The following is a 17,426-nucleotide window of genomic DNA, read 5'->3' as shown; positions in this document are numbered from 1 at the left end:
ATCATTCATAAACCTTCCCTGTGGTCACGTGATGTCCCACAAAAAATTTGGGCGCGATCGGTTCAGCCGTTTTGACGTTTATTGGATACAAACAAACAGACAGACAAGCCAAATTTATATATAGCTATGAAAGACCAAAGAGGGTCGTTTAGTCGCCTGCACTTTGTCGTGTTTCGTGGGACACTAGCCAAACGTTTTGTTTTTTTATCCACGGGATATTTAAATTTCCCTTCAGGGTTTAATTGAGAAAGGTTATTATTTGAGTAAATCATAATTTTTAAGAACTTTTAAGCTATATCTTAAATTTCATGCATTCTCTAGTTTTAGACTCTGGTTGTTTGAATTAATTCCTTTCTTTGAATCATATCTTTATAATTTATTCTTAACTAGTTCGACTCAAATAATTTCCCCTATATTTCAGGATATCCATCTAAATCTAAATGTAAAGCTTACTCGTTGGAGACTTTAACGGATGTTACCAAAGTGCAATCTCAACCTACAGTTCAGAAGAAATGGAAAAGAATGTGTCAGCACCTGTATGTATCGATGCATGGAATAATAAAGAAGAGTCCAGGTCCTTTAGCTCCTCCAGACTTCAGGCGTCCCAGACGGAATATAACAGCTCTTTCATATTCCTGGACTACCTAGACATATGGCCGCATCGTTTTTTAAACAAACGAAATGTTTTTTGCACGAACGAACAATGGATGAACAAAATACTCGTTCAGAAAAATGAAAAAATAGTGTTTTTAAAACGAACACGTTAATGTTACCGTGATACAGTCCCATATACTAAAGTACACGTTGATGTTACCGTGATACGGTCCCATATAGTAAAGTACACGTTTATGTTACCTTGATACAGTCCCATATAGTAAAGTACAAGTTGATGTTACCGTGATACAGTCCCATATACTAAAGTACACGTTGATGTTACTGTGATACAGTCCCATATAGTAAAGTACACGTTGATGTTGCCTTGATACAGTCCCATATAGTAAAGTACACGTTGATGTTACCTTGATACGGCCCCATATAGTAAAGTACACGTTTATGTTACCTTTATACAGTCCCATATAGTAAAGTACACGTTGATGTTACCTTGATACAGCCCCATATAGTAAAGTAAACGTTAATGTTACCTTGATACAGCCCCATATAGTAAAGTACACGTTGATGTTACTTTGATACAGCCCCATATAGTAAAGTACACGTTGATGTTACCTTGATAAAGTCCCATATAGTAAAGTACACGTTGATTTTACCTTGATACATCCCCATATAGTAAAGTACACGTTATTGTTACCTTGATACAGTCCCATATAGTAAAGTACACGTTGATGTTACCTTGATACAGTCCCATATAGTAAAGTACATGTTGACGTTACCTTGATACAGCCCCATATAGTAAAGGGTAATGTTAGGAATATTAGAACATAGGACAGAAAAGTGATGATGAATGCACACAGTCCATTTTCCTGTCAAATAAATGAAAACTAAATATGATTATTAATATTAATTCCGTTTTTTATCAAACATAGTTTAAATTAGAATTAGATTTATCAGATTTTATCATTACAAAGTTTCTGTTCTTTTTCATTTAATATTCAAGTTTTAAATCACGAACTTTAAATCAAAATTACAGATTATTGGTCATTGAGATCTTGAATTCCACAAATATTATTGGTCATTGAGAGATCTTGAATTCCAGATATATTATTGGTCATCGAGATCTTGAATTCAAGATATATTATTGGTCATTGAGATCTAGAATTCAAGATATATTAATGATCATTGAGATCTATAATTCAAGATATATTATTGCTCATTGAGACCTTGAATTCCCGATATATTATTGGTCATTGAGATCTTGAATTCCAGATATATTATTGATCATAGGTAACTTGAATTTCAGAAAATATTGGTAATTGATCACTATAATTCAAGATATATTATTTTTCATTGAGATCTTTCATCTTTGGTCATTGTTAATCCTCGACAATTTAAGTTCTGAAAAATCTTCAGATATTGTAATAGTACACTGATACCTAGACAACAAATCTCCAGTTATTGTAAAAGTACACTGATACCTAGACAACAAATCTGCAGTTATTGTAGAAGATTACTGATACCTAGACAACAAATCTGCAGTTATTGTAAAAGTACACTGATACCTAGACAACAAACCTGCAGTTATTGTAGAAGTATACTGATACCTAGACAACAAATCTGCAGTTATTGTAGAAGTATACTGATACCTAGACAATAAATCTGCAGTTATTGTAGAAGTATACTGATACCTAGACAATAAATCTGCAGTTATTGTAGAAGATTACTGATACCTAGACAACAAATCTGCAGTTATTGTAGAAGATTACTGATACCTAGACAACAAATCTGCAGCTATTGTAAAAGTATACCGATACCTAGACAACAAATCTGCAGTTATTGTAAAAGTACACTGATACCTAGACAACAAATCTGCAGTTATTGTAAAAGTACACTGATACCTAGACAACAATCCTGCAGTTATTGTAAAAGTACACTGATACCTAGACAACTAACCTGCAGTTATTGTAGAAGTATACTGATACCTAGACAACAAATCTGCAGTTATTGTAGAAGATTACTTATACCTAGACAACAAATCTGCAGTTATTGTAAAAGTACACTGATACCTAGACAACAAATCTGCAGTTATTGTAGAAGATTACTGATACCTAGACAACAAATATGCAGTTATTGTAAAAGTACACTGATACCTAGACAACAAACCTGCAGTTATTGTAGAAGTATACTGATACCTAGACAACAAATCTGCAGTTATTGTAAAAGTACACTGATACCTAGACAACAATCCTGCAGTTATTGTAAAAGTACACTGATACCTAGACGACTCTTATTTTTATTCCACTTTAAAGTTTCGCAACCCCTTGACCTCCAGTTTTTCCTCACCAACTCGCTTATACTTTTTATAGTCCTAACCATATTCATTTTCATAATGCAACGTGCATGTTTCTAGCTGAAGTTTAAAAGGAGTAAGTGGAAAAATACTGCACGATGTTTCCGCGAGAGCTTACGTGAACATCTTGGTTCGCAGTGAATAGGGTTTATAACGCAAGTGCATTTTACTTGCGTGCAATTGCGAGCCATTGTATTCCCAGAAATAATATTAAAAATAATTCCACACAAGGGAATCCCGATTGGAAACCCTGATACAAACTACAAACATTCTTCAAAAAAAAATTGGTTTGTGTACGAGTATGAGAATAAGATCTGTAAGAAGCCCCATGTTGGGCAACCCAGACCGCCAACAGTAGTATCTGACCCTACAGGTGAGAATAGTACTGATCCAGCCCGGCCTCCATTCCATCCTAAAAACAAACTTAAATTTTACTATTCATTGAACTTACATCACTGTCATCATCGTAAGCTGTTCCGTAATTTTTCTTGAATGCTGGCCCACCAGGTGTGGACTGTATAATACTACCAACTGAATTAGTTCTCACCATCTTCTCCTTAAATAAAACTGATAAATAAATATGGTCTTTGATCTACGCGGTATCCTGCATTTTTTTTGTAGATAGTTTTAATTACATATAATCCCTCTGAAATAGGAAACCATTTTTAGACTCAAATAAGACTTTAATAGTCAAATGATTACGGAGAACAGCAATTGTGCAGTGCAAACAGACCCATGAGATCTTGAATTTCAGATATATTATTGCTCATTAAGATCTTGAATTCCAGATATATTATTGGTCACTGAGATCTGTTAGGATTTTATTCAGACTTTAGTCTAACATCTACCAGACCCTGTAGCTCTGCACTGTTCATTTTTTAACCAAATCATTTGATAGTATGCTAAATGATTTTATCAATGACAGATGACCAAATTCCACCTTTGAGAAATGTTATGTTTAAAGATTTTGAGGTCTTTATTAAAGTTTGACATTTTTGGGTAACCCTGTGAATAGTTATATGACACCAAAAGTTGAAATATGTTGTCTACACTATTGGCTTCCATTCAGTTTCATGTTTATGTTTAAATTGAAAACCCATGGAAACAAAATGGCAAAATCGAATAAATATCAAAATGAAGAGAAACATTATGATTAGATCTGATTGTAGTTCATGAATAAACTGAAATCAAACCTTTTTACTTTCTCATGAACTTTAAGTTCGAATCAATATTTCTATACTTGAATACTAGTATTGGAAAACTTGACAGATTTTTAAAATCATCTTTTCATTTCTAAATTATTTAATATTTTGTTTCTTACTCTTAATTCGAGAGAGAGTTCATGTTCAATTGGTGGAGGATACATAAACTGTTTTCTAACAGAAGCATCTAAAAAAAATTCTATACAAAAAATTTTCAAATTCTAGAGATAATGTTTCATTTATACAGATTTATGAATTTTCATTATTTCTACAATGAGTACTAGAAAACTGGGAGATAAATATAGTCTTTGTTTTTTTTATTTTACTCTTGCGTTCAGGAAGGATACCTGGTGTTCAGGAAGGGTACCTGGCATTCAAGAAGGATACCTGGTGTTCAGGAAGAATACCCGGTGTTCAGAGCGCAAGGGTACCTGGTTTGCATCAAGGATACCTGGTGTTCAGGAAGAGTATCTGGTGTTTAGGAAAGGTATCTGGTGTTCAGGGAGGGTATCTGGTGTTCAGGAAGAATACCTGGTGTTCAGGAAGAATATCTGGTGTTCAGGAAGAATATCTGGTGTTCAGGAAGGGTACCTGGTGTTTAGGAAGAATATATGGTGTTCAGGAAGGAAACCTGGTGTTGAGGAAGGGTACCTGATGTTCAGGAAGGGTACCTGGTGTTTAGGAAGGGTTTCTGGTGTTTACGACAGTTATCTGGTGTTCAGGAAGTGTATCTGATGTTAAGGAAGGATAACTGGTGTTCAGGAAAGGTATCTAGTGTTCAGGAAGGGTTTATGGTGTTCAGGAAGGGTTCCTGTTGTTCAGGAAGGTCACCTGGTGTTCAGGAAGGATACCTGGTGTTCAGGAAGGGGGCCTGGTGGTTCAAGAAAGGTTTCTGGTGGTCAGGAAGAATACCTGGTGTTCAGGAAGGGTATCTGGTGTTTGGGAAGAATGCCTGGTGTTCAGAAAGGGTATTTGGTGTTTAGGAAGGGTAGCTGGTGTTCAGCAAAGATACCTGGTGTTCAGGAAAGGTATCTGGTGTTTAGTAAGGGTAGCTGGTGTTTAGGAAGGGTAGCTGGTGTTCAGCAAAGATACCTGGTGTTCAGGAAAGGTATCTGGTGTTTAGTAAGGGTATCTGGTGTTTAGGAAGGGTATTTGGTGTTTAGGAAGGGTACTTGGTGTTCAGCAAGGATACCTGGTGTTCAGGAAGCCTCTGTGCTGCTGAGAGCAATCATCCGATCTGACTGACAGGTTTTAAGAAGAAAATAGATGGAGGTTATTCTATTATTATTTAATCATTTTTTAAATGTCACATGAAAGGCAGACGGAGCTAACTGTTTGGCATTTAGAAATGCTAAGGCTAAAAATAGAAACTGTGGCTACTTTGCCCTCAAAACTAGATTCTGACCTAAAACAAACAGGTGTTTCTAAAAAATTCAGGAAATTTGGAAAATTTTACGATTTTAAAACTCTAATTAATTAAGCGGAATACTCGAAATTTCGAGATAAAAAAAATCTGTTATTTTGCAGCAAAAATTGGATGGCTGTCAAATAAGTGATGTTTTTGTCGCAATTTAAGACATTCAAGTTTTACTGCCACATTAGCGATTTTTTATTTCCAAATTTAGAGCGAAAAAAAATGACTCACAATAAACGATCAGTGTCCGAATTTAATGAATTTAAGCCACGTCTAAAATCCCCCAAAACCCGGGTTTAGTTGACCACCGGCTTAAATCTTGAAAATTTGAAACAAATTTATGTAAAGCGGCATAATAATACATAAAATGCACCCTTTCCTCTTCAATAAAAAAATACTAAGTCTAGTATTCACCTAGTCATAATAATGCAGGGCGATCGTGACCCAGATCTCCTTGTCTACTCTTTTATCTCTTTACTCAGAATAAAAACCAAAGAGTCCGTTTCCGTAGTTCAATCTAGAGAAAGACCACTTTTATTATTTTTTAGAAAGAATAAATGCGAGTAAATATATAAAAAGATCAAGAAATGATCGTATGAACACTGTACATTTCAAAGAAGACCCCCTCCTTTATATATTTTCGGACTAGAAACAATACAAAAATTAGACTATAGTAAATAAATATATATAATAATATATATAGAAAAATGTGTAAAACCATGATACTCGTACCTCAATGTGACCCTTCGCAAAACAATGACTATAAACTCAAGATTTATCGGTAGTAAAAAACGTTTTCTCTGAAATAAAAATTCTAAGGAAATTGAGCAGATGAAAAAGAAAATAATTAAGGAAATAAATGAACAAAATAAGAAACCCAACCTTGAGAAGGAAGGTCCGTAGGAGGAACAGTAGAGACCTCTGGCCAGAGAAGAAGGGGGAACCGAATTTGTAGAGCTCCAGGTCCTCTTTCTAGTAGGTCATCAACCCTCTATTGAAAGGTAAGAAGGTTGGCCTTGACATCAGGTTTAATAGCAGTCCTGAGGAGCTTACTGAGTGCGACTCTAACTCTTAAGCCTCTGAAAAGCACAGGGAAAAACAATGCTTCCTAATTCTTAGCTTATGAAGTCATAATTTGACTGGGAAGTTAATATTTTCTTTAAAAAAAGTGATTAAGGCATCAAATTTGATTGCTCCTTGCTTATGATGCTTTCAAATGTTGATTATGATGCTTTCAAATTACACTTTGGATGCTTTACTACACGGTCAAAGCATCAAAAGTGTTGAAATTGAAAGACCAGCTTGAGACAGGAGAGCTGCTGGAACATTAGAGTTACCCTGAGTGAACCGGAAATCAAGGTCCAAGGAGCTCACGTAAGCAGAACAGAGAGATCCTGGCGGGAACTTGAATATAGTCAGGTCCTCGATGGTCAAGAATAGCTGAGCTGGAGTAGAGGTGGTCCAGTAGTTGGCAGTGCTGAAGGACTTATCAGTCCAAAGGGAACCGAGTAAGTGAAAGGAGGCAGAAGCCACTCTGAGGTTGTCCAAGCTGAGAGTAATAGATAAGCATCCTATGATGCCGCCGTTCCAGTTGATATTGTTCAGTAGCACAGTAGGGAAATCAGCTGTCGAGTTGACGGACAGCGCTACAAAATCCTCTGCTGAGAGATCATCAGGGTTGTTAAAGGCAGCACTGGAGATAACAGTCCTGTCAAGGACACCCGGAGGCATGGCTGAAAAGAATAAAATTAGATAAGAAGTAAGAAAGAAAAAACAAAGTTAAGAATAGGAATAAGGAATAAATAAATAAGCGATATAATTCGACATTAAGAAGAAAGAAAAATAATTAAAGTTAAGAATAGGAATAAAGAATAAATAAATAAGTAAGCCATAAAAAAAAAACCGACGTTAAGGATTAAGGACTTTAGCTAAAAGAGGACTGTAAACTGTAAAGAGAAATAGATAAATCATTAATAATCGTCTAGGTAAGGGTACAATTAGCTCACTAGTTCAAAAAGAGCTTAGGGTGAGAATCAACTAACAATAAAAGTAAAGAAACAAATAAGGATGATCAATTAATTATAGATAAAGAAATGATAGAAGGAAAATTTAACCAAAACTGTAGAATTAAAATTAAAGATAGAAGAAAACTGTTTAAAAAGAAATTTTCAACCGCAAAAATCGGAAGAATAATTATAACAAAGGAACTAAACTGATTAATTTTAATAAATAGAGAAAGCTGTAAAAGATGACTAATTAAAGAATCAATGACTAGCAATAGACAACGTAGGTATTAATTAAAATTAAATTAAATTTTAACTGATAATTAATTTCTACTATCTCTAAAAGAGATTAAATTGAGAATTAATAACTGGTAATAGACAACGGCAATTATAAACGAAATAAACTAATTAATCACTTTAAAATAATTAAAGAATACAAGAAAATTTAAAATAAGTAAACTGTAACTATCCTGTATAGAAACTGAAAAAATAGATAACTGAACAGCGTAGAGGTCTAGTCGGTAATGAGTTGTAAACGAGAGTCAGGTAGAGACATAGAGAGAGAGAGAGAGAGTCCATGCGGGGAGAGGAAACGTGTAACAGTACTGTACAGTATGTACATCGTGAACTGAAGGACCGTCCCAGATGTCGTCTTCAATTTGTTTAACTTATAGTTCCATCTATAACCTAAACAACAATGAAATAAAATTCCATTGCATTTTTTGCGCATTTAAGCAACATTTTCAAAGAAAAAACTACGAATATATGTTTATCACTCGACGCTTTCAGTCACATTGAGGAGGTACAGTACCAACGGAATAGACACAATTACTGGTTTCTATTCGCGTAGTGTACGTACGCAGCAATTTCTCAGAACTCTTGACCTGCAAACTCCAGGGCCGGCACATCAATACGTTGTTAACGATTTGAAAGAACTGTTTAGCTACGGGTTTACCATAATAAAAAGTTATAACGTTGCCAGAGATGGAATTTAAAGAATTTGAGCCGCGGTTTAAATCCACCAAAACCCGGTTTAAATTAAGCGCCGGCTTAAATCTTGAAACATTTGATACAATTTTATGTGGAACCAACCATATTTAAACCGCCGCTCAAATTCTTTAAATTCGGCCACAGGTTTATTAAGCTTTACTTTACCAACTAAAGATTGTTTTTAACAATGTATTTATTGTCTTTAGAAAAAACTTTTTAATTCGAAAAATGACAGTTTTATTATTAATAATTGCGACAAGAGTTTTACCGAGCCAAAGTTAGAAATGACTATAAACGTTGTTTTGTATTCCTTATATTTGATGACTAATGTTCAAAAACAAGATATTCTTTAAAATGTTTATGTCCAAATATCCTAAGCTTAATTTTGTAAAGTTTACTGTATATTCATATCAATATTTGATACATGTTAAAAAGCTGTTTGTAGATTGTAATGCCAGGCAACTCTAATACTATGATAACAGACAGGATCTAAGTGTAGGGCTCAGAATATATTCTGAGGTGTAGGGTCTGGGTGTCCCATTTTCGGCCTTAAGGTAATATTGGCGAGGAATTTATAATGAATTTGTATAAAAAAGCTGGACACATTGGAAGACAACATTCAAAACCATCACAAGACTTTAAAAAAAACATCCAGATACCTAATGAGTATTTTCTATTTTTTCATGCAATTTTAAGTTGAAAATTTACAAAAGTCGCCGTTATTTTCTAATACATTCGTTCGTTATTTTGTATTACCTGTAGTGTTATATTTTGTTCAATAACGGCTATTTCTGTTCGTTAACGATTTCAAAATTAACTGTTTCGTTTATGGACAACGTTATTTTCTAAAACTTCCGTTTTAAAGTCGTTTTCCTTACTCTATGTATGTAAATATTTAACCCTGGAGAGAGTCTGCATTTTTCTCTTTCAAAAACCTTCATTGACTCCGACACTGAACTTGAATAAAGTTGCATGATCCGAGCCGGACAAAATTTATACTATTTATGCATTAAATTGTACTGTCCAGTCTGGACTATCAAATGTAGAGTCGACCCAGCACGTTTTATCAAGATCTATGTTTATTTTAGACGTACTTCTTGTCCATCCTAGTTTCTTAAAAATCTTTGAGAATATTTATACATTTTTTGTTTAACTTGAACCAAATTAAAATTAATATTTTAAACTCCTACCCACCCACCCTACCTCTTTAATCTTTAAGTTAAAGCTTGTAAAATCTAAACTATTATTCTAGGATAAACTACAGCCTGTGAGAAGATTTGTGAATCAGTGTGATCCTGTCAAGAACTTTCTATGCAGGGTGATTGAATATGAACAATAAACTCTTATTAATCCCGCACTATTCAAGTAAAAATAATGGTAAATGCAATTTCTAAGGTTATTATCTAATAAAACCTAATTTACACCAACTCTGTAATACCTACAATGAACTAGTGCTTATGGTTCTTTACATTCGCAGGAGAAGTTACACTGTACATGGAGAACTTGAAACCTGATAAACACTAATTGAAGACATTTGGATCAGCGTGTGAGAAAACCAAACCGCCATCAAATGTAAGATTTTTATTAGAAAGCTTGGGACGTCGTTGTGTTTTGTGAAATATTCTTCTGTGCCTTTTAAAACTGATGATTAAGCTTTTAAAAGGCTTCATATGTTGCTTTGAATACTTTTATCAGACGTAACATTTTGAAATATTGGATTTTAATGTGTATTGTTAAGTAACTTTGTCTGGTCGCAAGATTTTACCATACATTACATTTTATAAAATATATAATACTAATTAATTGTTATATTTCAGCTTCACAGCTAGATGATCAAGAAATAAATTCTAAAACTATGTACTAGACTTGATTATTCTGTGTACGGGGTGGTGTATAAACAATACATTGGTTAAATAGTTATGCACTTCTATTGTTCCGACGCTGAAAGTTATAGAGAGATAAAACTGAAAGCTGAAAAGTGCACAAAGCTACGGATAAACATATACAAATGCATAAACTGTCCCTTGGGACAATTAAGGGAAATAATTCGCACATTTTCATCTTAAACGGCGTTAAAACTGTTAAAACTACAATTACGTTTTCGAGAAATTGAAAAATTATATTTAACCACAGGCTATCCTTTACTTCCCCCTCTGTCAAGAACATTAAGTAGTTGTAAATAATTATCTAATTTTACTGAAAAAAATTGAAAGATATACAATTAATATATTTATTCAAGGTTCCCTTAATCCTAAACAATCAACATATATTAAAGTTATCTTATACCTAAACATATAACATTTATAAATATTTTAAATAAAGTCGCGAATATAAAGGAAATGTTTGAAATGCTTCCAAGGTTGATTTTCTAAAGATTAAACTTAATTTCAAGGTTTTAATTGAGTATTGATATAAACATGTATTTACAATAATACCAGATTTACTTTTATTTAGCTTTCGTCTCATTCCTTAAAAGTTATAAAAATAAATTTGTTTAACTTTTGATTTAAATATGTTGAACTTATCATTTGCATTTATTACAGCTGGAAAAAAAGAAAGGCTAGTATCATTGCAAATTCTTGTATTCAATAATTAGGTAAAACTGTTTTGAAATTTGTGTTTAGTCCCTTTCCAATCAAGATCTTTTTCTACTCCTCTTCTGCTTCATCTTCCCGCCTCTTCCGCTTACGGATTCCGCCCTTTGAAAAAAAAATGTTGAAAATAGTTTTTTAATTCGATTTTTTAAATTTCCTAATTCCTACCCCATCGGAGAAAGCTCCAAAGAGTTCCATGGGCAGCGGGAATATAATCGTAGAATTCTTCTCAGCTGAGATGCTGCTCAGAGTCTGCAGATAGCGCAGCTGAAGAGCTGCTGGGCTGCTTGCCATTGTATCTGCTGCTTCCTTCAATGCCTTGCTGCTCTGTTGTTCTCCCTCTGCCTGTATAACCTTGGCTCTTGCATCCCTTGTAGCCTCAGCTTCAGCTGCCATTGCTCTCTGCATTTGTTGAGGAAGCCTTCAAACAAAATGTATTATTAAATATTTAATTTTTTAATAGATTGATCATTTAATTTAGTAATAAAAAGAAATGAAATCTTCGTCACAAACTCCAATTTAAAAATCCTCCTATATTTGCAACTTTGTTTTGAAAAAATTGCGAAACTTTACCTAACATCCTTGATCTCAACTCTCTCTACATGAACCCCCCATGGATCAGTGGCAGCTTCCTAGGATTAAACATTCGGTTTGGGCACTTTTTTTATTAAAGTGACCGACTCGACCCTACACAAACCAGATCGAGATATGTTCGGTGTCTTCAATTAGAATTCAATCTAAAGTTGGGTCTATAATTCAACAATCTTTAAATTTTCGGGTTGAATTTTTATACTTTTTATGCTGAAAAGTAAAATAGAAAAAGCGAAAATTTATGTTTAACATTTTACGATCTTAAAGAGTTTTATGTCCAATTTACAACATTTTACGAGCTTCACACGGTGTACCAAGAATGTAATGCAAGAAAAGTTAATTGCTGTCGCGTATACTCTCCGTACATATTGAAACCAGTTCTCTCTGGGCGGGATTTGTAAACAAGAATAGATGCATCAGTTTTCGTTTATTATCCGAGGAGGTTAAAAGCATTAAATTTTGATAATTTTGATAATTGACATAATAGTTTGCTATGACCAGAATATCTCATTTAGTTCTCTCTGGGCGGGATTTGTAAACAAGAATAGATGCATCAGTGTTCGTTTAGTATCCGAGGAGGTTAAAAGCATTAAATTTTGATAATTTTGATAATTGACATAATAGTTTGCTATGACCAGAATATCTCATTGATTATTTATGTGAAAGATGGATCCCATGTCAGGCTTTGACATCCGTCTTGTGTTTACATTACCGCCCAGTGACAGTACACTGCAGTTCAAAAGATGCGTACACCTCTGAAATAACTTTCCTTGCATTAGAACCTTGGGTGGACTAGAGTCAATTTGAATCCAAACCGAACCGACCTTTTTTACCGGCTTTGGTGACGCACGCCAAGTATTAATTGCCCGACCCTATACTATGCCGGCTTGGTTTTAACTTTGATAGCACGACCTACCCCAATAGCTAGTCCTGAATCTAAGTAACTTCATAAAAACTTAACCAAGATTATTGGATAAGAATAACAATATCTTTTTTAAACGAATAGATTTAGGTTATAAAACATCAAAAATGTGAAGACTCATCCCTTTCACAGTTAAAAACAATGTTTATAATTTTTTACAGTTGATGACAATATTTATAATTTTTTACAGTTGATGACAATATTTTTAAATATTTTACAGTTGATGACAATATTTTTAAATTTTTTACAGTTGATAAAAAATATTTTTAAATTTTTTACAGTTGATGACGATATTTATAATTTTTTTACAGTTGATGACAATATTTTTAAATTTTTTAGTTGATGACAATATTCTGAAATTTTTTACAGTTGATGACAATATTTATAATTTTTTTACAGTTGATGAAAATATTTTAAAATTTTTTACAGTTGATCGCAATATTTTTTAATTTTGTACAGTTGATGACAATATTTCTAAATTTTTTTATAGTTGATAACAATATTTTAAAATTTTTTACAGTTGATGACGATATTTTTAAATTTTTTACAGTTGATGACAATTTTTATCAATTTTTTACAGTTGATGACAATATTTTTAATTTTTTTACAGTTGATGACAATATTTTTAATTTTTTTTACAGTTGATGACAATATTTATCAATTTTTTACAGTTGATGACAATATTTTTAAATTTTTTACAGTTGATGACAATATTTATAATTTTTTACAGTTGATGACATTATTTTTAAATTTTTTACAGTTGATGACAATATTTAAAAATTTTGTACAGTTGATGACAATATTTTAAAATTTTTTACAGTTGATGACAATATTTAAAAAATTTTTACAGTTGATGACAATATTTTAAAATTTTATACAGATGATGACAATATTTTTTAAATTTTTTTACAGTTGATGACAATATTTTAAAATTTTTTACGGTTGATGACAATATTTATCAATTTTTTTATTTCCCAATGAGAATAAGACAATTAAGTGTAGATATAATGTTACCAAAGTTTTATGCATAGAGGTTCCAATGGTTTCTCTATCAGAGAGTATCTCGGACAGATTTCTAGTTCCAAGCACATTCCTTTAATATAGAATATTTATATAAATCGGGCTTCTCTGCCTGTATGTATCCATTTAACGTCAAAGCGGCTGAACCGATCGAGTTCAATTTTTTTGTGACAACTCACAGAGAAGTTTAAAGATGGTTAAAGATGTGAAATTTGCACGGAAATTAATTACGACACTGTTTTTCTTAAAAATGCGAAAGTTAAAACAGGAAAATCTGCATTATTACAAAATAAAAGAACAGCTAGAAGAGCAACGTTCCACGGCTAAATGTAAAGAAAAGAACCTAAGATCCCTACATGTCTTAAAAGCATCCCATGTCAGCATAGGAGTTTAACTCTTCTGTTCCCAAACCAATTGCCAGTAATTTGTCCTTGGCTACTTGGTTATTTAACTTATTGTTAAGAAAATTCATAAATGATAATTATAATTAATTATAGCTGACATTTTTTTAGTGGTTGATGTCACTGAAAATAAGCATAAAGTACGCTGTCTTGTATTTCTCAAGCTGTCAAATGGTTCTGCTTACTGCAGCTCTAAAGAATAGATGTAACTTTATAAAAATATGTAAATTCCTTTGTTGAAAATCAAAAAAATTTTATTCGGAACAGAATTAAAATCGATTATAGTAAAATTAAATAAACAGCAATGAAACACAAAGACCCGGTTTAGAAAAAAATTAAAATTCTGTCATTTTATTTCATGTATTTGCGATATACTGTATTATTTTCTACCTGAGAGTAGTTGCTGCTAGAAGCCTGGTTGACCGGTTATATACTGTAGTATTTTCTACCTGAGGGTAGTTGCTGCTAGAAGCCTGGTTGGCCGGTTATATACTGTAGTTTTTTTCTACCTGAGAGTAGTTGCTGCTAGAAGCCTGGTTGACCGGTTATATACTGTAGTTTTTTATTACCTGAGAGTAGTTGCTGCTAGAAGCCTGGTTGGCCGGTTACATACTGTAGTATTTTCTACCTGAGTGTAGTTGCTGCTAGAAGCCTGGTTGACCGGTTATATACTGTAGTTTTTTTTTACCTGAGAGTAGTTGCTGCTAGAAGCCTGGTTGGCCGGTTACATACTGTAGTATTTACTACCTGAGTGTAGTTGCTGCTAGAAGCCTGGTTGACCGGTTATATACTGTAGTATTTTCTACCTGAGGGTAGTTGCTGCTAGAAGCCTGGTTGACCGGTTATATACTGTAGTATTTTCTACCTGAGGGTAGTTGCTGCTAGAAGCCTAGTTGACCGGTTATAATCGTCATTGTTGCAGATTGCTGAGAGTGGGTTGGATACCTGGAAAATATATTCTACAGGGGTAACCGTAAATCATGAGACGACTGCTCGGAATTGGTTCAGTGCTATTTAAAAATTACTTCTGAAGAGTTTCAGGTTGTCCAAAAAGTCTCATAAAATAAAATAAAATATATCAACAAGAAGATACTTTTATACAGATTTTAAATAGATCACCAAGAAAATACTTTTATACAGATTTTAAATAGATCACCAAGAAGATACTTTTATACAGATTTTAAATAGATCACCAAGAAGATACTTTTATACAGATTTTGAATATATCACCAAGCAGATACTTTTATACAGATTTTGAATAGATCACCAAACAGATACTTTTATACAGATTTTAAATAGATCACCAAGAAGATACTGTTATACAGATATTAAATAGATCACCAAGCAGATACTTTTATATAGATTTTAAATATATCACCAAGCAGATACTTTTATACAGATATTAAATAGATCACCAAGAAGATACTTTTATACAGATTTTAAATAAAGGTTTAATTGTTTTAGTTAATTTGTTTTTCTTTAAAAAATGTGTCTCTTAATTTAACAGAAAGGGACCTTTTTGCAAAGATCAAAATGTTTAAAATGTTGAAATTTAAGATAAGTGCTGTCTTATGGACGCTAATTATTAGTAGATTCAAATATGAATGAACCGATGTAACATGAATCAGAAAGTTTTGTTGTACAGTGTATACTGTAAGGAGAATAACAGGATGGATGCAAACATGTGTAGTGTATTATGAAGCTACCTGTATATTTTCTAGTTTGATATTGAATAACAGGATTGGTGTACACATGTTTAGTGTATTATGAAGCTACCTATATATATTTCTAGTTGATATTCAATAACAGGATTGTTGTACACATGGTTTAGTGTATTATGAAGCTACCTGTATATATTCTAGTTGATATTCAATAACAGGATGGATGTAAACATTTTTAGTGTATTATGAAGCTACCTGTAAATATTCTAGTTGATATTCAATAACAGGATGGATGTAAACATGTTTAGTGTATTATGAAGCTACCTGTATATATTCTAATTGATATTCAATAACAGGATGGATGTAAACATTTTTAGTGTATTATGAAGCTACCTGTAAATATTCTAGTTGATATTCAATAACAGGATGGATGTAAACATGTTTAGTGTATTATGAAGCTACCTGTATATATTCTAGTTGATATTGAATAACAGGATGGGTGTAAACATGTTTAGTGTATTATGAAGCTACCTGTATATATTCTAGTTTTATATTGTCCAGGTGCACGGATGACCAGTGGTTTTAAAATACAGGGTGTCCCACAAAACAGGACAGTTGGTAAATAATTTAAAATGTATTCTTCCATAATTACTTGAGTTGTTTAATACCAAAGAGAATTATAAGAACATTTGCTGTTTGTTATATTATAGTAGAATTGATTTCAAAGTAGACTTATATTTTAGTAAAAAATTTTGTTGAACGAAAAAATGCAAAAAGTCTTCAATATCTATTACAGTATAGGGAAGAAGATATTTCAAAATATTTACCAACTGTCATGTTTCGTGGGAGACCCTGTAGATGCGCGCGGTAGCTTTTTTCATTACAATTTTTACCGTAAGAACTGATATTAATTTTTAGCTTAATATCTCTAACGCACTATTAAATAATCGTTGCTAAAGTTTGAAAAAGCCCTATATAGCCCCTCAAAATCTTGAATTTGTCATGTGATACAGTGAATCCCAGATATATGAATACATAGCAAGAGTTTTTATAATTTCGTATTCTCAACATATTTAAGATTAAATGCCACGGAAAAACGAGTTTACTGTATCAATTGCTGTCCTGAATATTTCAGGGCTATTAATTTACCCTGAATTAGAAATAAAAACTTTTTCTAAAGAATTATCAAAAAACTTACGAATCTACAAATGATATATTTTCATAAATTCTTTGAAGCTGCGAAAATCTCATCAGCTTTCTTTTTGTGCAGACCAGGTGCTGAAAAATGATGAAGCACGACAGCTGTCATAAATTTTTAAATAAATTTCAATCCGACATTTTAAGCGCTCTAGCTGTGTGTATTCTTTCATTTTCTAATTTTTTTTCTTTTTTTTATCAGGCAACTTAGACCCTTTGAAATTGGCTCAGTTAAGTTTAAAAAAAAAATTTCAATAAATATACGTAAAAAAACGGGCATTTTTGACGGTTTTTGGGCCTTACTCATTTATTTTGAATATTTTTTCAAAAATTTTCTGTGACTTATAAACTTGTAGTTTATAGGAGTTCCATTAACCTGGTAGTAAACTACAGCATCAACACTAACAGTAACACTGTCCTTGGTCAATATCTCCTGAGGAGGAACATCAAATGCTCCAGTTCGTAGATC

General features: G+C 32.7%; 3 protein-coding genes and 1 long non-coding RNA gene across 4 annotated transcripts; 1 reads left to right on the top strand and 3 right to left on the bottom strand.

Moving 5' to 3' along the window:
* Positions 1 to 534: 534 nt before the first annotated feature.
* LOC111717145 (band 7 protein AAEL010189) lies at positions 535 to 4,701 on the bottom strand (the record flags this gene model as incomplete). Its single annotated transcript, XM_023492648.1, is given in 5 exon segments — positions 535 to 644; positions 1,389 to 1,478; positions 3,414 to 3,518; positions 4,284 to 4,363; positions 4,696 to 4,701. Coding segments are annotated over 4 exon segments (350 nt in total), but the record flags the coding sequence as incomplete, so codon positions are not given.
* A 1,972-nt stretch (positions 4,702 to 6,673) lies between these two features.
* LOC111717146 (uncharacterized) lies at positions 6,674 to 8,449 on the bottom strand. The gene is made up of 2 exons (XM_023492650.1): positions 8,052 to 8,449; positions 6,674 to 7,311 (listed from the first exon to the last, which is right to left on the bottom strand). The coding sequence occupies exons 1-2, from the start codon at positions 8,158 to 8,160 to the stop codon at positions 6,845 to 6,847; spliced, it is 576 nt and encodes a 191-aa protein (XP_023348418.1). The 5' UTR covers positions 8,161 to 8,449; the 3' UTR covers positions 6,674 to 6,844.
* Positions 8,450 to 9,963: 1,514 nt separating this feature from the next.
* On the top strand, positions 9,964 to 10,431 carry LOC111717144 (uncharacterized). The gene is made up of 2 exons (XR_002768691.1): positions 9,964 to 10,143; positions 10,389 to 10,431. It is a non-coding gene; the product is annotated as an uncharacterized LOC111717144 (long non-coding RNA).
* Positions 10,432 to 11,190: 759 nt separating this feature from the next.
* Positions 11,191 to 17,423, bottom strand: LOC111717143 (stomatin-2; the record flags this gene model as incomplete). Its single annotated transcript, XM_023492647.1, has 6 exons — positions 11,191 to 11,270; positions 11,334 to 11,586; positions 11,739 to 11,797; positions 13,693 to 13,771; positions 14,965 to 15,044; positions 17,334 to 17,423. Coding segments are annotated over 6 exons (612 nt in total), but the record flags the coding sequence as incomplete, so codon positions are not given.
* Positions 17,424 to 17,426: the final 3 nt, after the last annotated feature.

Source organism: Eurytemora carolleeae, unplaced genomic scaffold (genome assembly GCF_000591075.1).
Source record: "Eurytemora carolleeae unplaced genomic scaffold, Eaff_2.0 scaffold2400, whole genome shotgun sequence".
NCBI lineage: Eukaryota > Metazoa > Arthropoda > Copepoda > Calanoida > Temoridae > Eurytemora > Eurytemora carolleeae.
This window is presented reverse-complemented; position numbering and strand designations above follow the sequence as displayed.